The following is a 17,037-nucleotide window of genomic DNA, read 5'->3' on the forward strand; positions in this document are numbered from 1 at the left end:
GGGTTTAATATTTTTCCTAGAACTTTTTTTTTTTTTTTTTTTTTTTTTTTTTTTTAAAAAAAATTTTTAAAAAAAAAAAAAAAAAAAAAAAAAAAAAAGAAAGAAACAAGATATTCTAATCCGAAAGAGGACATCTACATATGATGAAAGCCAATGCTATGCCACATATACCTACTGCTATATAAGGCAGAAATTCTGGAACATAAGACCACTCTAAAGAACAGCGTCTGCACACAGAGGGGTTATTTTTAAGATACCAAACAAGAAATCGGATGAGGCAGAGGAGAACTCAGACAAGGATACCTACTGCCATGCAAAAATTGTGAAGCAGACAAACAGAACTCCAAAAGAGGAACCAGTCTACTTCATTACAATAAGAACGGACTCATATCTGAGAGTATAAAATGCAAACACACAGACTCATAAAAAGATGTAAACTATTCTTGTCCTCAAGCTCTAGCACAGTGCATGTTGTTAGATAGTCAGCTACAGAGAGATAAACTCCTGAGGGACTCATTCAGATGCACTCTGTACTACCATTTTCATTAAAAAGAATTTGAACAAGCACCATTGACTCTCTGTCAACAAATAGAAAATTAATTTCACTCATTTATTTTTGGGGATTAAAAGAATGGCAACATGCAATCAAAATATTTTACAGACATTGCAGTCTCATGTTTTACATAAGAGGTATATTTACTACCCATGGACATACTCCTTAGTATTGAAATATGATTTAGTGGAAGAGTAATCCTCAAATGTGATATTTAAGAGAGATTGATATTTTTATTTAAAAAATGTTAGGTGTTAATTCTTAATCATTTTTAGAAGAAATTCTTAGATCTAGACTAAATTACTAGAGAGGGGCAAGAAAACACCAAGAGGCTTGACTTACTGTATCATAGCCACAGAGAAAGAACACTAGCAAGATGAATACAGACTAGCGAAAGAAAGTAATCTACAGTTACAAAGGAAAAATTAGATGTTACATGCTTTCTATTAATGAGTGCTCCCCAAAAAGCACGTTTTCCACTGTTTTTTATTGCCAGAACAAAATATCTTTTTAACTCAATGTCCAAAGCACTAACTCTTAATAAGAACCTGGCAGTTAAATTTTCAGTACTAGTTAATGTAGTGAATTTTCACCTTCCTATGAATTACCTAATACTGACTACAAACGAGTTAAGATCTTAAGACTTGATGAAGTTTTTAAGTTACAGTGACAATTTTCAAAGTATTCAACAAAAAGCCATCTGTCGATATAAAAACCTGGTTTGTGTTATATGTGTAGATATATTTAGCCTGCTGAGGAAATAAATAGCTCAAGCAACATGAAAAGTCTAACAAGCCAAAATATACTATAAACCAAGAAAATGCTCTTACATCATCGTGCTCATCAAAAATAGGGTTAATCTTCTTTGGCCATAATAGAACTGCTGCATTCAGTTCAATGTCTTCAGGAGCAAATAAAAAAACATCTAAGAAGTAATCCATTTGCCGATAGCGCTCCTATAAAAAGAGATTTCACAAAACTTTGGGTATCACAGGTCTGTTTAAAGTACAGGGTAGGACAATATTGTCTTAGAAGATAAAATAGAAGTCTGCATTTTACGGACTTTTCAGAATTCAGAGCTACTTCAGCCAACTGAATACTCAAAATATATATAAAAAGTTATTCAAACTCCTGCCCCATTCATGAGTTTATTTCTCTAAATATGACTCCTGTGGCCTGTAAATCTACATGCAAATATCCTAATATTTTTAATTAAAAATATTTAAAATGTAAATTCTGCAAAATAAACTTGTGTTGTATTTACAGACCTATTACCAAAACAGAAAATCTGACACATATAACCTATAGCAAAGAGCTTCTCGTCCAGTAATATTTTCGGTTGAGCCACACCTTACACAATTTCTCAATTTTATTCCCTGAGCACATACAGAGTACTACAGCTAATGTAATGTCATCTATATTCTGGTTAAATAGTAAATTGCTTCTTGTGTGTTCAAAATCATGACCATTTTTACACATAAAATTCTCTTAACACTTCTGTGTTACATTTTTACAAATAGCTTTTTAAGCAGCCCTGAAATAAGTCTCTAGGAACAAACCATAAACTGAGTGTCCTACAATCTGCTATGGTTTTTTAAAAGCTGCATTTCCTCACTGACATTGAGAACACATGGGAATGGGAACTAAGAGGGAAGGCCATATGGCAAATAATGAGCTGGACCTTCCACTTCCGTCTGAAGTAACGCTGAGGGTACAGTTAATTCATACATGCAGCATGATCAGACAAAAGTCCCTGCACTTAAGAATGAATTCTGTATTTATACACCAGCATGTTTGGTAAAAGATTAAAAGGATAGCCATTTACCTTGATCCTTGTCAACAGGTCCTGAATACCTTTGGTTTTGACATTCTTTATGTAAGCTCTTGTTTCCACCATTTCCTCTGTTGTCTCAGGGACTTTTAGTGCACGTTCCTTAATTGTTTCAAATTCCCTGCATATCCTATAAATTTATTTAACATAAAATGTCAACATTTTAAGATTTTAATGTGACTGGCTTCAAGCTCAGCTTTAAAAGATTTAGAAGCATACACACAAACACTTTCCTAGTAAATATGTTGTCATTTTGATAATGTGGAATCACTATGAAACTTGTCTATAATTGTTCATTTTAACCAAACAATTTACTATGACTTCACTTGTGATTTAATCCATAGCTGCAAAGCAACCTTTAGAATTGATCATTATTATTATTTGTCATTATCTATGAAAACTAGAGGTATCTGTCACATTATAAGAGAATCTAGCTAGCTTCCTCTTTGGTAGTGCAGCACTTTTAAGTATTTCACACTTAAAAAGCCAGAACAGTAACGAAGCCCTTTGATCTTTTCACTCCTCTTTTACCCAAGTCTATTAGTAAGTTCTCCTACTAGCTTTTGAATCTAAAACAGAGGAAAAAATAAATCAGCTGGTGCAACTTGCATGAGATCATTAGTTACCCAAGAGCCTTCATTAAACAGGAGTATGGTACATTTGCATTTTTTGGTATACTTTTCTACTATGCATTTAACATATATAGCAACCACAAGCAGAAAATTCTACTTACTCTTCACTTTCCTCTCTGTGATTTGCAACTATTCTATCCAGTAGCATTTTTGCAAAGGTGTCTGCGTTATTAGCCAAACCTTGCTTTAAATCCTCACAATTCAGAGAAATCATAGGGAAATAAGCCATCTCTGGTAAACTCAAGATTTCCTTCTTGAGGGTGAAGAATTCATCTATGAACTTCAGAAAAACATTAGATTTTATGCTTCAGAGCTGTTATTTAAATGCTGGGCTGCATGAATAAGTATTACACATTGAAGAAAATAATTTTTTTTCTATTGACCACAGACTTTTAGGGAAAAAAAAAAACAGTTGCAGATTTGCAGGTAGTCAAAATAATTTCTAGCTAAAGGCTAAGCCCCCATTTTCCTCTGTTCCCTTCTTATAGCTGTATCTCTAGTAAAAATTATATATAAAATGTAGAATTAAAACTTACAGCAGTATATTCATCAAAACTGTGTTCTTCTGCTACAAACGTTTCTATCCGTGCCTGTGCAGTTCCATCTACAAGCCAGCCATACCTTTCAACTACAATTCAATAAGATATTAAGATTGTTATAATGCACACGCTGCACGGTAAACTCCTTGTTTGAATGAAGTAACAGAATTATTTAAACACTCTTCTATCACTCACCATAGTTTTCAAAATATTCCTTTGGACCTTCTAAGTAGTCTCTGATAGATCTTTTCAGTGTAGATGTGGCCCATGTGATGACATGATTAGGAAGCTCAGTATCCAGAGTTGTAGTGCCTCCCATTAGCCAAGAACGTACTGTCTGGATGTTCTAATATAAGTGCAAGTTCTGATTATTTAAATTTTAAAAAAGCAATGCAGGGATACATACATTTTAAAACTAAGTTGCAATCTGCAGAAGACACTGTATCAGAAAAGTTTGAGACCCTAATCATGACCAAGGCCAGGCGTGTCATACACACGTAGAACAACTCCTCCTGATTCAAAAGGTTTAACAGGAAACATGTAAAAGGGTCAAAACCAAAATTATTATCTAATCTTACATAAAATTAAATTCTATCCTATGGGCAAACACACAAAACTAAATCCAAAACACTTATCTAAAACTACCATCATATATGATTAAAGGCCAATACTCAGTCCACAGGAAAACATGTAAAGCCCCAAGAAAGGCTGTCTTCCCTGGAGTCAAAGGGAAGTCACACATTCCTAAGACATAAAGCTTTATCTGTTGTACTTACTAGTTGTTAGAGATTTGAGGGTTTTCTTTTTCTTAGAAAGAAAAGGAATATCAACTGTCATTTTCCTTGTCCTTCTCTGGGGATCTTAATTATTGTAAAGTTTATTGTAAATCATCAAACATATACCGGAGATGCTAATTACATTTCTATTATATTCTGGCTAGTTTTCTTTCCTAGAGAAATTTTCAGTGTGACTTCTATTTAACAAACAAGCAGACAATTAATTTTTAGAGATATACACTGATTTGAATACTAAAACAGGAAAATAAAGCCATCAGTAGCATATGTACCAATTTTTTATGAACAAGGAATAATAAAATGAGTTTCAGAGCCTGGAGTTGTGCTGGGCATCAAGATTCATGTTGTGACCTGCAGAACACTCATGGAAAATACATAACTCAAGTCACATTCTGCTTCCCATTACTATGGTAGTCAGAGTCTAAATTACTAATATTTTCATATACTGCGCAACTTAGCATTTACATATTTAAATAAAGATAAAAGCACACCTGGAGAGTCTGTCCTATACGAGTTACTATAAATAGAATTGCTTCTTCAAGGTCTTGGAAGCTTGGATAAAACTCCATTTTATTTTCATCAAGAGTCACTTCCATCTTAAAGAACAGTTGACAATTTCCATCTTCAGGATCAAAAAGTTTCACAAAAGCTTCAACTGTTCTTCTCAATAACTCTTTCAGCTGGGTAATAACATATATCACCTATTAGTTGAAAGAACAGAAAGCCCCATCCCACTTTCCCTTCATTCGGTAAGCCGGGATTTCCATTCATGTAGTACTTTTTGGCCTGATTCACAGATATCTTAAGGAGTGTGAATTTTTCTAATGACCTCAGCGGGTAATTGTCCAAGCCCTTAAAGGATGTAAACTAATGAACAACTAAACAATATTTCAGAAAAGCCCATGCATTTATTTTTGCTACAAATGTAAGTCTGTTATTTCATTTATTTTTAAAGAATGTATTATTATCTGAAATGCACTTTGTTTTTTAATATGACAATGATTTGAGTAGACTATTATTCCATTCCTTTTCTACACAGAAAATAAAAGTTTAATCCTAAAAATTACTGCCTTCTCAAACTGATGAACATATTTATTCCCACATATTATTATATTCTTAAATAGAACAATGTAAACAATAGATGCTTGAAGTTAAAGGATTTTTAATTTTCCATAAACTAAGAACTCTGAAAAGCAATTGTTTTTCAACAGTCTGAAACCAGTGTTACTCGTTAGGGGACAAAACAATTGGAAATTCCTAAAAGGAAAAAAATAATAATTGATAAACACTTCAGACAACTTCCATAATCAGGAAGAAAAAAAAAAATTAACTCACAAAGCACTGTGGGAAAAAAAAATTGTGTTTGGAAATTTTGCAGAACTACAGCCACTTGCATACACATTGGCATAGCTGGACTTTCAGTCTGTGTTTCCCTTCAAGGGAGAGAGACCAGTTCTGTTAATTTTGCTAATATATTACATGTAATTGTAGTGCCAAGACCCATGATAGGAAGGGTCCTGAAATCCTGAGATATTCCCTTCTTTAAGCTAATTACATTCTAGTTGGTTGAACAAAAAAATTTTCTGTGTCTAAAAAACTAGAAGAAGAAGTAGACAAGACCACATGTTTATTTGAAATGAGGGAAGTTAAAAATATTTAACACTTTGAATACTTTATTGGATTACATGTAACAGATGGCTAACAATGAGCAATTAAACAGGTCCCCTATCATATAATGTGCTGAGTCATTAAAATTGTCCAAATTTCACAGTAAGTTTATCACAGAGAAGAAAGATTTTTACCTGATTGGACATAAGTGTAGACACACAGTTATAAAAAGAGTCAACCTGATCCAACTTTAGACCTTTCAATGTCTCCTTCTGAGTAAAGAGGCTGATGACTCTTTGATACCATGTATTCAATATCTTCTCTTCTGCTTTAGAACAACTTAGAGAGACATCAGTCTTTAAAGATTCTACATCTAGTGGCCCTTTCAATCTAAAAAAGGAAGTTACAGGCAACTTCACAAACAACATTAAAAACCCCAGGGAGTGAAGTAACAATAATCTATACTGTATTACAAACCCATTCTTTTTTAGCAGAAAGCTCAATGGGAACCTAAGCATCACTTATGTAGACTTAAATGAGGAAGAAAATACCCCAAACCCCAGGAAATAAAGAACAGTTACCAGAAAAACTAATGACAAAAAGGATATTGAAAATCACATTTTTTAAAATTATGAAAATTAAAAGTTCCAAGATTAAAAATTAATTTCAACTGATGAAAACCAGAAAGAAATCTAATATTTAGGGTTAGTGTAGAATTCCCTACAGAGAGTAATACTGATATAAGTCAATTTTTCAAATGCTGCTTCAACCAGACTTCTGTGGGGATCATGGCATTAAGATTATATAAATAACGAGGGGACCTTTACAGAATTAAAGGCAAAACATAAATCAAAAGGGCTGATACCACCAGCAATTTAAGCACCAATAAAATATTTACACATAACAGAGAAGTTAAATGTGTATAACACAGAGTAACCTACTCAAAGAACATTAAATGACACCCTGAAGAAATTTGTTACATAAGAACTCCTCCAATAAATAATAGAAGAAACTCTTCTTATCCAGCTTCAAAAACTTTCATGGGTTAATAATTCACCACAAAGAACTTTACCTGAAACTTGAGAAATCCACTATAAGAAAGGTAGACAATGCTGTACAACCAAAATCCAGTAGAGTTTTCATTGTGGGGTGGAGAATGTGCAACTTGGAAAGGATTTGATTTCTTGCTTGGATAAAACTATTATGCCATGGTCTAGAAAAATCCAGGCCTCTGAAAAAAAACAAAACCCCACAAAACCCAAAGCAAACAAACAAAAAATGAAGAGCTCAAGCAATACTTCAATAAAATATTCTTATATGTAGAAAGTAGTATTAAAAAACTTATTTCCTAACATGAATAGTTATTTAAGTGCCACACACATATCCTCATATGATGCAGTGGAAGCCATAAAGATACCCTGTCTGATCAACCATGTTTTATACTCCAGAGAATTTTCAGACCTGCTCTTCCTGAAGTTCTTTCAATGTAAACTTCTAACTTAACTGACTGCTAACAGAAGTATTCATCATCAATATTTAGATGGCACATACTCTGATGCTTCAGCAAATTGTATATTTAAGATAATTTATTATGTCTACCTGAATTCCCCCTCTTTTGTGGCAGAGCACAATACAAGGTTTCTCCTCATAACACCAAAGTAACATGAAACCTTGGCATCAGATGCAGTTTTAGCATGTTAAAGTACTGTACAATGCTGCTGACTGCCAGTAAACTGCCCCATATACACACACTTCATTCCAGACATCACTGCAATATGACTTCAGTGTCTGAGCACTCAGAGCCAGAAGTCTCATTTACTCTATGTAACTATAACCATGGTAATAAAAAACTGTCAGTGCTAAAACTTTGTAAAGCATTCAGATAGAAGATGTTAAAACATAAGATCCTGTACAGACAGAAAAAAAAAATAATCTCATTTAGGGACTGCAGAATTAATATTGTGCCATAACACTGTTCATGCAGCTCCAGAATTTTGCTCAGGCAACTGTGTTCTGCCAGTGGGTCATTTGCTAACTTAATCCACTCACAAAGGTGATAAAGGCAAAGGTGCCTCCTCTTCATATTCAAGTCCTTTTACGTCTGGTTTAATAAGAACACTTCGCACTAGGAAAAAAATTTTAAAAATGCATGAACATTAGAAGAAAATTAAGCCACATTCAATAGGTATTGTACTTTCTCAGTATTTCTTCAGGTTGAACCAAACATATAGTGGGATGGAAAAGTAACTGTATCATCGAAGTTTTCAAAATAAGTTCTCCCAAAACTAACTCAAAATCATAGCTTTGCTAAACACCCATACAGATTTAGGTGGCTTAATTCCAGTTCTGTCCCCTATTCATGAAGGTTTTCAGATAGATAAGTGTTTAAATAATTAAGTACTTTCTTCAGTAATTTCTTCACTGAGAGGACGGTGAGCCACTGGAACAGGCTCCCCAGGGAAGCTGTCACAGCACCAAGCTTGTCAGAGTTCAAGGAGTATCTGGAGGATGCTCTTAGTCATATGGTTTATGCAAGGAGCAGGGAGTTGGATGATCCTTATGTGTCCCTTCCAATTTGAGATATTCTATGATTCTAAGTATTTATAGCAATTTTGTTTAATATAATTAAACAGATGCTATAATTATCCCCCTGATAACATTATGAAGAAATTAGTCCCATGTTACATTGTGTATTTTTTTTTAATCTGCATATTTAAAAGATCAGCCATCCACCAAAATGCTGATAAAATTTGGCTCAGTTTCAGATCTCAGATACCATAAAATAAAGAAGACATGACCACAAGGAAATACACTTTCAAAATTCCAGTTCATGACTCTTTTGAGAAGTTTGAAAATCTAAGGGAGTTGCACAAGTGCAACTTGTGCAATCTGAGAACAGCTAATAATCTTTGCAGACTTCTGTTACAAACTTCCTCAGGCATAGAAATCAGCATCAGAAAACTTAGGGATGTATTCATTGACGAGCAGCTTTTTAAAAGCTGCTGTTCCTGAAGAGGCCAAAAAAAATGACTAGTACATAAAAAGTTTCTGCGTTCTTTAGTAGAAAACAGCTACACATTCTTGCATCAAATTAACTAAATAGGTTAAAGACGTAATGAAATAAGGTCATCAGCAATCAACCTTTTTCTTGTGAAGTCTACAGCTGCCTTTATCTTTGCTAAACTATACCTTTGGCTGGTTATCTTTTTACCAGTCCAAATAAAATCATCAAGGTTTGCCTTAAATGTTACGGCCAATACATATTTCATGACACAGAAAAAGATAAATCAGTGGTTAATTACAGAGATCATGCCTGGCTGAAAGAACAATCTAGAAAAGATTTCAGAGGAAGAACATGGAACAGCTTATAATATCTATATTTACACACACATTAATATATTAATAATAGCACTGTGACTTACCCATACATCTTCTCATGCTCTTTTCATAATCTCTTATTATCTCCTCTAAAAGTTTTTCTGTTAACAGCTCTCTGTCTTTGCCTTCCATAAGCGACTGTGGCACCAATGTGAGCATGGACATTAGCCACTGCTGCTGAATGGGAACCACTGGATTACTCTGCACACACTTCTTCATAAAGAGATAGTTTGTCTGCAAGGACAGTATTATCAGAGGTCTAATAATGGGCTATGTAAATATTTTTGCGCTAGGCTTGACAATCAAGTCTTTTTTTATTCACCATTTCTTATAATAAGGGCAGGTGAGATAATCTAATCTTTTCGGTATTCACGGACTAGTACACTAAAAGCTACTCAATGGTTGGTAAAATGGTCTCCTTGGCTCAGTGCTTAAATACAAAATACTGTATTTATTAGTATGGCACTTTCGTTGGTTCTCTGCTGAAGTTTATGACTGACAATAAAACAGTTCAAGACTGACAATAAAACAGTTCAAGAATCCTTTTATTGTTCTTTGGACAAACATTTATCTGGCAAAAAGTATGCACAAATAGCGGTGGGGTTTTCTGCCAAAGAAATAGATATTTATGCTTTTGAGCGATAGCTTCACTATAAAACAAAAAGAGATCTGAATCTCTATAGTCTTCGGATGAATTTACCTAACACCAGCTAGGAAAAATAGATGTTCCCCTAAGCTACTTAATATAAATATTTCAGTGCTAATTTAGGTTTAAAGTGGCTCTCAGAGATAAAGTCTTATTTTAAAAGCCATACACAAATTCCAGGATTTGTACATGTTCTTCAAATCGGGTGAAAAATGTCAAAGACTACTTTTTGTACAGGCTAAAGTGCAATCTATGACCTCAACAGAAAAAATCCTGAAGCTTGTCAGAATTTTTTCTAAGTAATGATCTTTAACTAAGATTTAATCAAAACTTAAATTACTGATGGACATGTATTTCCTTCTATTGGACTACAAGAAAAGATTCCTATTTTGCTTCCTATTTAATTTTTCCCCAATAAGACCACTGAAAAAGCTTTTTGTGTTTAACCACCATTAATTCCACATAACATACTCAGCCCCTCTGATTAGACACTGTTCACTCTTCTACTCTAAAAAAGCAGGAGAAAGAATTTAACTCACTCTTCGTTGCTTTTGCTCACTGTTCATCTGTATAAAAAGGAACAGAAAATCATAATGTGTTAAAAACAAACCAACAAAAAACCCAGAAATATAAAATTTAACAATTTTAAAGCCTTTTTAAATAAAGACTTTACTCCGTAGATATGCAAGTATCAATTTCAATGGGACTACCTGAGCACATAAATACATTTATGAATTACTAGGGATTGAGGTAAGTATTTTTAAGTAAATACTAATAACAAAGAACAAAACGGGGAACAGTTAAAATATTTAAAAAGTACTTTCTCACAGTGGAAGGCAGTTCTGGGATAGGAGGTACAGGATCTCTGTGATATTTTTCTTCCATGGATACACGATAGACTTCTAAAGCTCGATCAATTCTAAAGTAAAACACAGGGCAAAAAGTGCAGAAAAACTGCAAATAACACATTAAAAATAATGCTACCATTCTAATTGATGTAACCTATTTTTTTCATGTTTACCAACTCTTTGATCACTAAAAGGTAAAGCTGCCTTTGCATACTCTGTCTTCTCTTTATATGAGATATAAAGAAATATATTCTCTTTATATATACTCTGTCTCTTCATATGAGATAGATACACTTATCTTGGCCAAAATCACAGTATATATTTCCCTTGATTCACTTCATCCAGCTGCTCAGTGTTCCTGTTAGGATTATATCTTACTTCTCAACCAACCACAACAGGTTTTGTCCAACTGTATTATGGAAAGAAAAAAAAAAAAAAGTGCAGAACAAAACTCCGAAAGCTGTTTAAGACCAGCTCTTTTTTACTGCCTGTGGTTATAAATTGCTACATAACTATCAGAAAACTTTTAATGGTTCATGTTGGCATGTCCTGCTGACCTTACACATTAAAACATTCCAGTCCATCCTTTTGGGATACACTCTGTATTTATCTTCCAAAGAGTATTTCAGCCTTATCTCAATACATCTCAGCTAAAAACTCCCAAGTGGAAGTTAGAATGACAATTTCAAGTATGCACTCAAATCATTACTTCATGGAAACTCATTTAAAGGACAGTTCACTTACAAAAAAATGAAAGTGAATCAATGTGGCAGCAGAATATTCACTTTCTGTCAGTGGCTGGTCAGCAGTCATCTCACTGCACAGTAAGTTACCACTACAATACAGTTGACATTTTCAGCATACTGAACACCGGCATTCTAAAAACTGCACTCTGCTACTGCAAGTATCTTTGAAAAATCAGGATTTACTTTCCAAGAGCTAAAATTAAAAGACTTCTTGTATGTTAGATTTCTATTAATACTTTAAAGGCTGTTATAAAATAAAGGAAGCATATTCACTTTTAACTTCTATATAGATTAACTGCAACTGATTGTTGCTACCATTATTTAAAAAAAAAAAAAAAAAAAAAAAAAAAGAGAGAGCACAAAAAAGGAAACTCTCCCTCATTTATCTTTGGTACAAATCAGTTTTCCTTCTGTGATAAATTCTTCTTAGACTTTGATCTTGCAACTTACCTTGCAGATCTGCAATCTTGCAACTATACCACTGTATAGCTCCAGTGAAGCCAACAATCTGGGATGCATACAAGTATCTTTTGAGAAAAAACAACCTGTAATACTTGGCCCCTTAAAAATTCAGCCACTGAAGTGGAATATCAATTGCATAAGAATTAGTTGAGTAACTACCATTATTTAAAAAAAAAAAAAAAAAAAAAAAGAGAGAGCACAAAAAAGGAAACTCTCCCTCATTTATCTTTGGTACAAATCAGTTTTCCTTCTGTGATAAATTCTTCTTAGACTTTGATCTTGCAACTTACCTTGCAGATCTGCAATCTTGCAACTATACCACTGTATAGCTCCAGTGAAGCCAACAATCTGGGATGCATACAAGTATCTTTTGAGAAAAAACAACCTGTAATACTTGGCCCCTTAAAAATTCAGCCACTGAAGTGGAATATCAATTGCATAAGAATTAGTTGAGTAACGGGTTACCATCACCAAATCCAGCAAATGGAATCACCAAAAACCCACACCAACAAAAATAAAATTATTGATCTCAATGATGATACTTAAAATGGGTTAAATAAAGACTGTATGTAGGTCTTTCATTTCCATTTCTTCCTCTGAAGGCCAAATAATTTTTTTCTGTGCTTTTTAATTCTATCCAATACCATTAGATTTCCTTACCTTTTTAATCTTTTACATGAAAATGCAAGTTCCTATAAACTTCTTAATACTACTACAAACAATGCAACCTTAGCCCACATAACTCCCATGCTTTGTCAACATAATTAACATATCTAGAGTTTCTTCAGTGAGTTCCTGAAAATAATGTAGATATTTCAGGAATAAATTTCTATCAAAATAATAATTAAAAAAACCTCCAAGTTTCTACTAGACCTACAAAAATTACATGAAAGCAGCCTTTGCCTATTGTCTTTCCTCCTTCGCAACTGAAAATCTTGAAAGACAATTTAATGTGAATTTACCAATCATACTGGCAGCTCTGCTCTTCTTGCAGTGACATGGATCACTAAGCTCAGTAGCAAATGCATTAAGATAGTGACAAAGAAGCCTGTTAAAAGTAGACTCACATTTGGATCATTCCTACCAAAGCAGGCAAATAATCCAGACTTGGATTCTCTTTGAAAAATGTTTTCATAAAGAGAAAGGATTTTTTTCAGTCTATCATAACAGCATTCAAAATGTGAACGTCACTTTCTCCTCACAACTCATCCCAACAAACATACCTCAAGCAGATTTTGGGTGCTGTAAAAGAAAAAAATACTAGAGATCCCATCAAATGTTCTTCTCTTATTAATGATTTTAGATGGAAAGCATTCAGCACTGCAACAGTGACATCAAAAAACCTCTAAAATTAACACACACCATTACTTTTTCTCAGATGTCAAATGTGCAATGTTTCTTTCATTTGAATTTCAACATTTCTTGAATTACATGAAACTCACAGTAACTGATTAAGCATCTTTTGCTGTTCATTGCATCTTCGGTATGTCAATAGTTTATTCTGCAATGGTGAAATATCAGATGTGACCGATGAAGGTAAAACAGTGGGAAGAAACAAAGTTCTCAAAGTCTTTTTGTGGGAACGTGCTCCATCCGAGTGCGGCATCTAAAACCACAACAAAAATGAGATTCTAGAATACAATTAATTCTGTCCAGAAAGCAGTTTAACAGATGCATATATTAAGTTGAATTTACATAAAACACAAAATGAGGTAGCTTTAGGGATTTCCACAATCTAAGTTTCACTTTCAGAAAATGGAAAAATGCAGTGTATGCTAAAATCACAAAGTTCAACATAAAGTGTGTACATACAAAGTCTACAGTAATAAAAAAGCAATGGTATAGTTCCATTAACTCAAGATTGCATAAAAGTAAATTTCTGTTACAATTCTCTTTAAGTGCTAATATAGCAACTGTACACAGCACAAAAGACACCACAAACACAGCCTGTTAAACCCCCCAGCAGACTGCACCCAACCAGCCCTGATGTAGGCACATTTCCTGTTCTGATGAGGCCTGAGACAGTGTTGCTGTTCCTGTGGTTTCAGTAGGTGATCACCTACTCCTTTTTGTCTGGTCACTAAAAAAAAGTCACTGCCTCATTAAGACCACAGATAACATGGAACAAATTTGTACAAGTGTGGCCCCCTAAAGTTTTGAGGAAAAAAAGAAGTCCAAAAGTACTCCTGATACTTGGTATTACTGTAAAGATAAAGCTGCGGCAAATTTTCAATTACAAGATCCCAGAATTCTACTGAAGTGAAAGGCAATCTTTAAAGGAAACAAAACAAGGTCATAATGACATCAACCTAGACTTACAGCTTCACCACAATGTCAAACAAGCGAGACCAAAATTATAAGAAAGTTATTCTTTAGACACTATATCACTGTTGAATAGAGACAAAAACCACAGGACATTATAAAAAATGCATTTCTATAAAAACAGCACCCTATTCTTCTTTTCATGTTTCTCAAGGAAGAAATAATTAAGCTTATTTTCTATGTGCAAAGTAGTCATTAGAAGTCCTACTCCATACATGGAAAAGTTAAGAAACTGCATGATCATCTTGTAAAACTGGAGACTATTCACAATTAATTTTGTGTTGTTGAAAGTCTTCTGGTGAATTTAGCAGGCTGCTTGAGAACACTATCTTTTATAGAAAGATATATTCCATCGATAGACCCCAGTGACAGTGTTTTCTGTAGAGCACAACTTCATTTCAACCGCCTGTCTCAAAATGTTTATCTGAGCTCCCAGAACAAGTGCCTCTGTAAATACCAAGCAGGTGCTTGACGGTACTTTACTTTTTACTCTACAGCAACTCTGGACTCTCTAGATAATGTTCACATACACTATGCCAAGGTGTGCATCTTCAGAAGCAAGGCCAAATTGAGCAAAGACTAAACTAAGATTATTAAAATGAAAGAGGAAGGAAGGCGTTAATGCAGCTGAGGGCTGCACCTGGCTTGTGGATGCGGATTCCCAATGAAAAGAAGGCTTGTAATTTGGTGGTGTGGATGTGGGATTCATGCTAAGCAGGTGGGAGTTTTGGTTCTGACCACAGCTGTGGGTAGTTGGGCTATGCAACAGGAAAGCGGAGATGGGTATGGGTTTGAAATGGGAATCCTAGTTTGGGGGTGGGATGAAGATGTGGAGCAGGTAATGGGGTAATCACAGTTAAAGAAACTTGACAACTAAAGTTTCATCATCACCACATATAAAGACAGAAAAATATGGAGAAAAAAAACAAAAGGAAAAGAAATAAAAAAAGTTATTGTCTGGGCTCAGGTTCACGAAAACACTACCCTTCTGTAGTGGCTTAAGCCTTGCCTGTGGCTGAGCACGGCTATCCCAACAGATTGACAGTAGGGTTCCCCTGGAAACATGACACACAAACTCACAACTGCATTCCAACAGGTTCTCACAGGGGAACAGAAATCCTACCTCCTAAATTAGCGGTATGTCCTAGAAACGAATTAAAACGGGTGGAGGCATCGAAAGAAATAAAGCTCAGCTAAAGTAAGCGGAGTCGGTATAACGTTTTGCTGGCGCCTCCTCACCCCAGCAGAGCCCGGGGACACAGCCCTGTGGGTGCCGAGGGAAGCGCAGCATCACCCCCTGCCACAGCCACCGCCCCGGCCCCACAGAGGGCCGCCCCGCCGCCCGCGCTGCCCTCACCTCTCCCGCGGCCGCGGTGCCGGGGCGAGCCGCCGGGCAGGACGGCGGCGCGGAGGCGACTCAGGACAACAGCGGGGTTGCCACGGCGCCGAGGACGGGCGTCGGCACGGGGTGAGGGGCGGCTCCCTGTCCCCGGGAGAGGTGGTCCTCTCGGTGTCGGTCCCGGGAGAGGCCCGCCCACCCACCGCCCCAGCACCGCCCACCTTCCCTGGCGCCATTTCCAACGCACCGGAGGGTTCAAGGCCACGTCAACCAGGCGCACCCCAAATGGGGGTCTGCACCCCTCATCCCCTCCCGCCCCCGGGCATCAGCCGCCGTCCTGCTCAGCTCCCGACAAACCCGGTAACTTCACAGCCAGACCTTTCACCGCTCTCAGAGCAGGTATTTTCCCTTGCAAATAAAGCATCGCGCTGCCCTCAGGAGGGAGCTGTGCCTGCCTGGAGCCCTACCCTTCACAGGCTGCACCTGCCCGGGGCTGCGGGCTCCTTCAACGCCTGATCATTCACCGATGGGGTCCTGCTCGTGCTTCCTACTATCCAGACTACTGGTGCACTCTTGTGATTAAAAAAGAAGCAGAGACTTGAAGGGAAAATTATCTTACCTTAACTTTCCTAGTCTGCCACAGGGCTCGCTACAGCCCGAGCAGGTCAGTAAGTCTCTCTGCTGCAGCGCTCTGCCGGCACAAAGCACAGGAAAACCTCCTTGTTCCAGCCCACAGGAAGAGCGCTTAAAAAACTGCAATACCCTCACGCATCAGATAGCTGTTGCTAAGCTTCTACATTTTGTAAACCTATGAATAGAAATTTTAAGAGATTCCAGAGATTTACCACCCACTTGACCACATTTGACAAAGAGGCGTTTAAAATCCTAACTTCATGTCAGTGTGGGCAGAGCCCCACGCGCAGACTGCAAAGAACAACAGCTGGATGCAATTTTAGCTCTTTTTTTTCTGAAGTCCTAGGCACCTTCCCAAGGCGTTTTACTAGCCCGGGACTATTCAGTTTGGAGTTTCAACCCAACCCCTTTGTCAGGCGGGCGGGCGGACCCGACACCTTTCCAGAGGGGAGGGGACTTCCCCACTGAGGGAGCAAACCCGGCTCTTCCTCCGGCCCGTCTCACTTACGCCGGGCGGGCGGGTCAATCCCCGGGAAAGGGGCGAGGCACGGCGCCGGCACAGCAACGAGCACGGCGCTCGGTCGCGGTGAGGCGCTGCCGCCCACCGCCTCAGGCGACGACGGGCGCGCGCGGCGGCCGTTGGGCGTTGAGCGCCTCGCGGCGGCCGTTGGGCGCGCGCGGCGGCCGTCGGGCGTTGAGCGCCGCG

The 17,037-nt window shown here is 36.8% G+C and overlaps 2 protein-coding genes across 2 annotated transcripts in view; one reads left to right on the forward strand and one right to left on the reverse strand.

The window, feature by feature from the left end:
• The window catches only part of DNAH12 (dynein, axonemal, heavy chain 12), a 71,615-nt gene extending 55,159 nt beyond the window's left edge, over positions 1-16,456 (reverse strand). The window contains exons 1-14 of the mRNA XM_014943279.1: positions 16,318-16,456; positions 13,480-13,643; positions 10,810-10,900; positions 10,521-10,547; positions 9,380-9,569; positions 8,007-8,082; positions 7,030-7,188; positions 6,152-6,347; positions 4,841-5,029; positions 3,751-3,901; positions 3,553-3,644; positions 3,118-3,296; positions 2,379-2,514; positions 1,384-1,509 (exon numbers count right to left, since the gene is read on the reverse strand). Of these exons, the coding sequence (XP_014798765.1) occupies positions 1,384-1,509; positions 2,379-2,514; positions 3,118-3,296; positions 3,553-3,644; positions 3,751-3,901; positions 4,841-5,029; positions 6,152-6,347; positions 7,030-7,188; positions 8,007-8,082; positions 9,380-9,569; positions 10,521-10,547; positions 10,810-10,900; positions 13,480-13,643 (1,776 nt within the window). The 5' untranslated portion in view covers positions 16,318-16,456. The remainder of the gene's footprint in view (positions 1-1,383; positions 1,510-2,378; positions 2,515-3,117; positions 3,297-3,552; positions 3,645-3,750; positions 3,902-4,840; positions 5,030-6,151; positions 6,348-7,029; positions 7,189-8,006; positions 8,083-9,379; positions 9,570-10,520; positions 10,548-10,809; positions 10,901-13,479; positions 13,644-16,317) is intronic.
• PDE12 (phosphodiesterase 12) overlaps positions 15,139-17,037 on the forward strand; it is a 7,008-nt gene continuing 5,109 nt past the window's right edge. The window contains exons 1-3 of the mRNA XM_014943168.1: positions 15,139-15,142; positions 15,604-16,097; positions 16,678-17,024. Coding sequence (XP_014798654.1) covers positions 15,139-15,142; positions 15,604-16,097; positions 16,678-17,024 — 845 coding nt within the window. The remainder of the gene's footprint in view (positions 15,143-15,603; positions 16,098-16,677; positions 17,025-17,037) is intronic.

Source organism: Calidris pugnax, unplaced genomic scaffold (genome assembly GCF_001431845.1).
Source record: "Calidris pugnax isolate Ruff unplaced genomic scaffold, ASM143184v1 scaffold128, whole genome shotgun sequence".
In the NCBI taxonomy this organism is placed as follows: domain Eukaryota; kingdom Metazoa; phylum Chordata; class Aves; order Charadriiformes; family Scolopacidae; genus Calidris; species Calidris pugnax.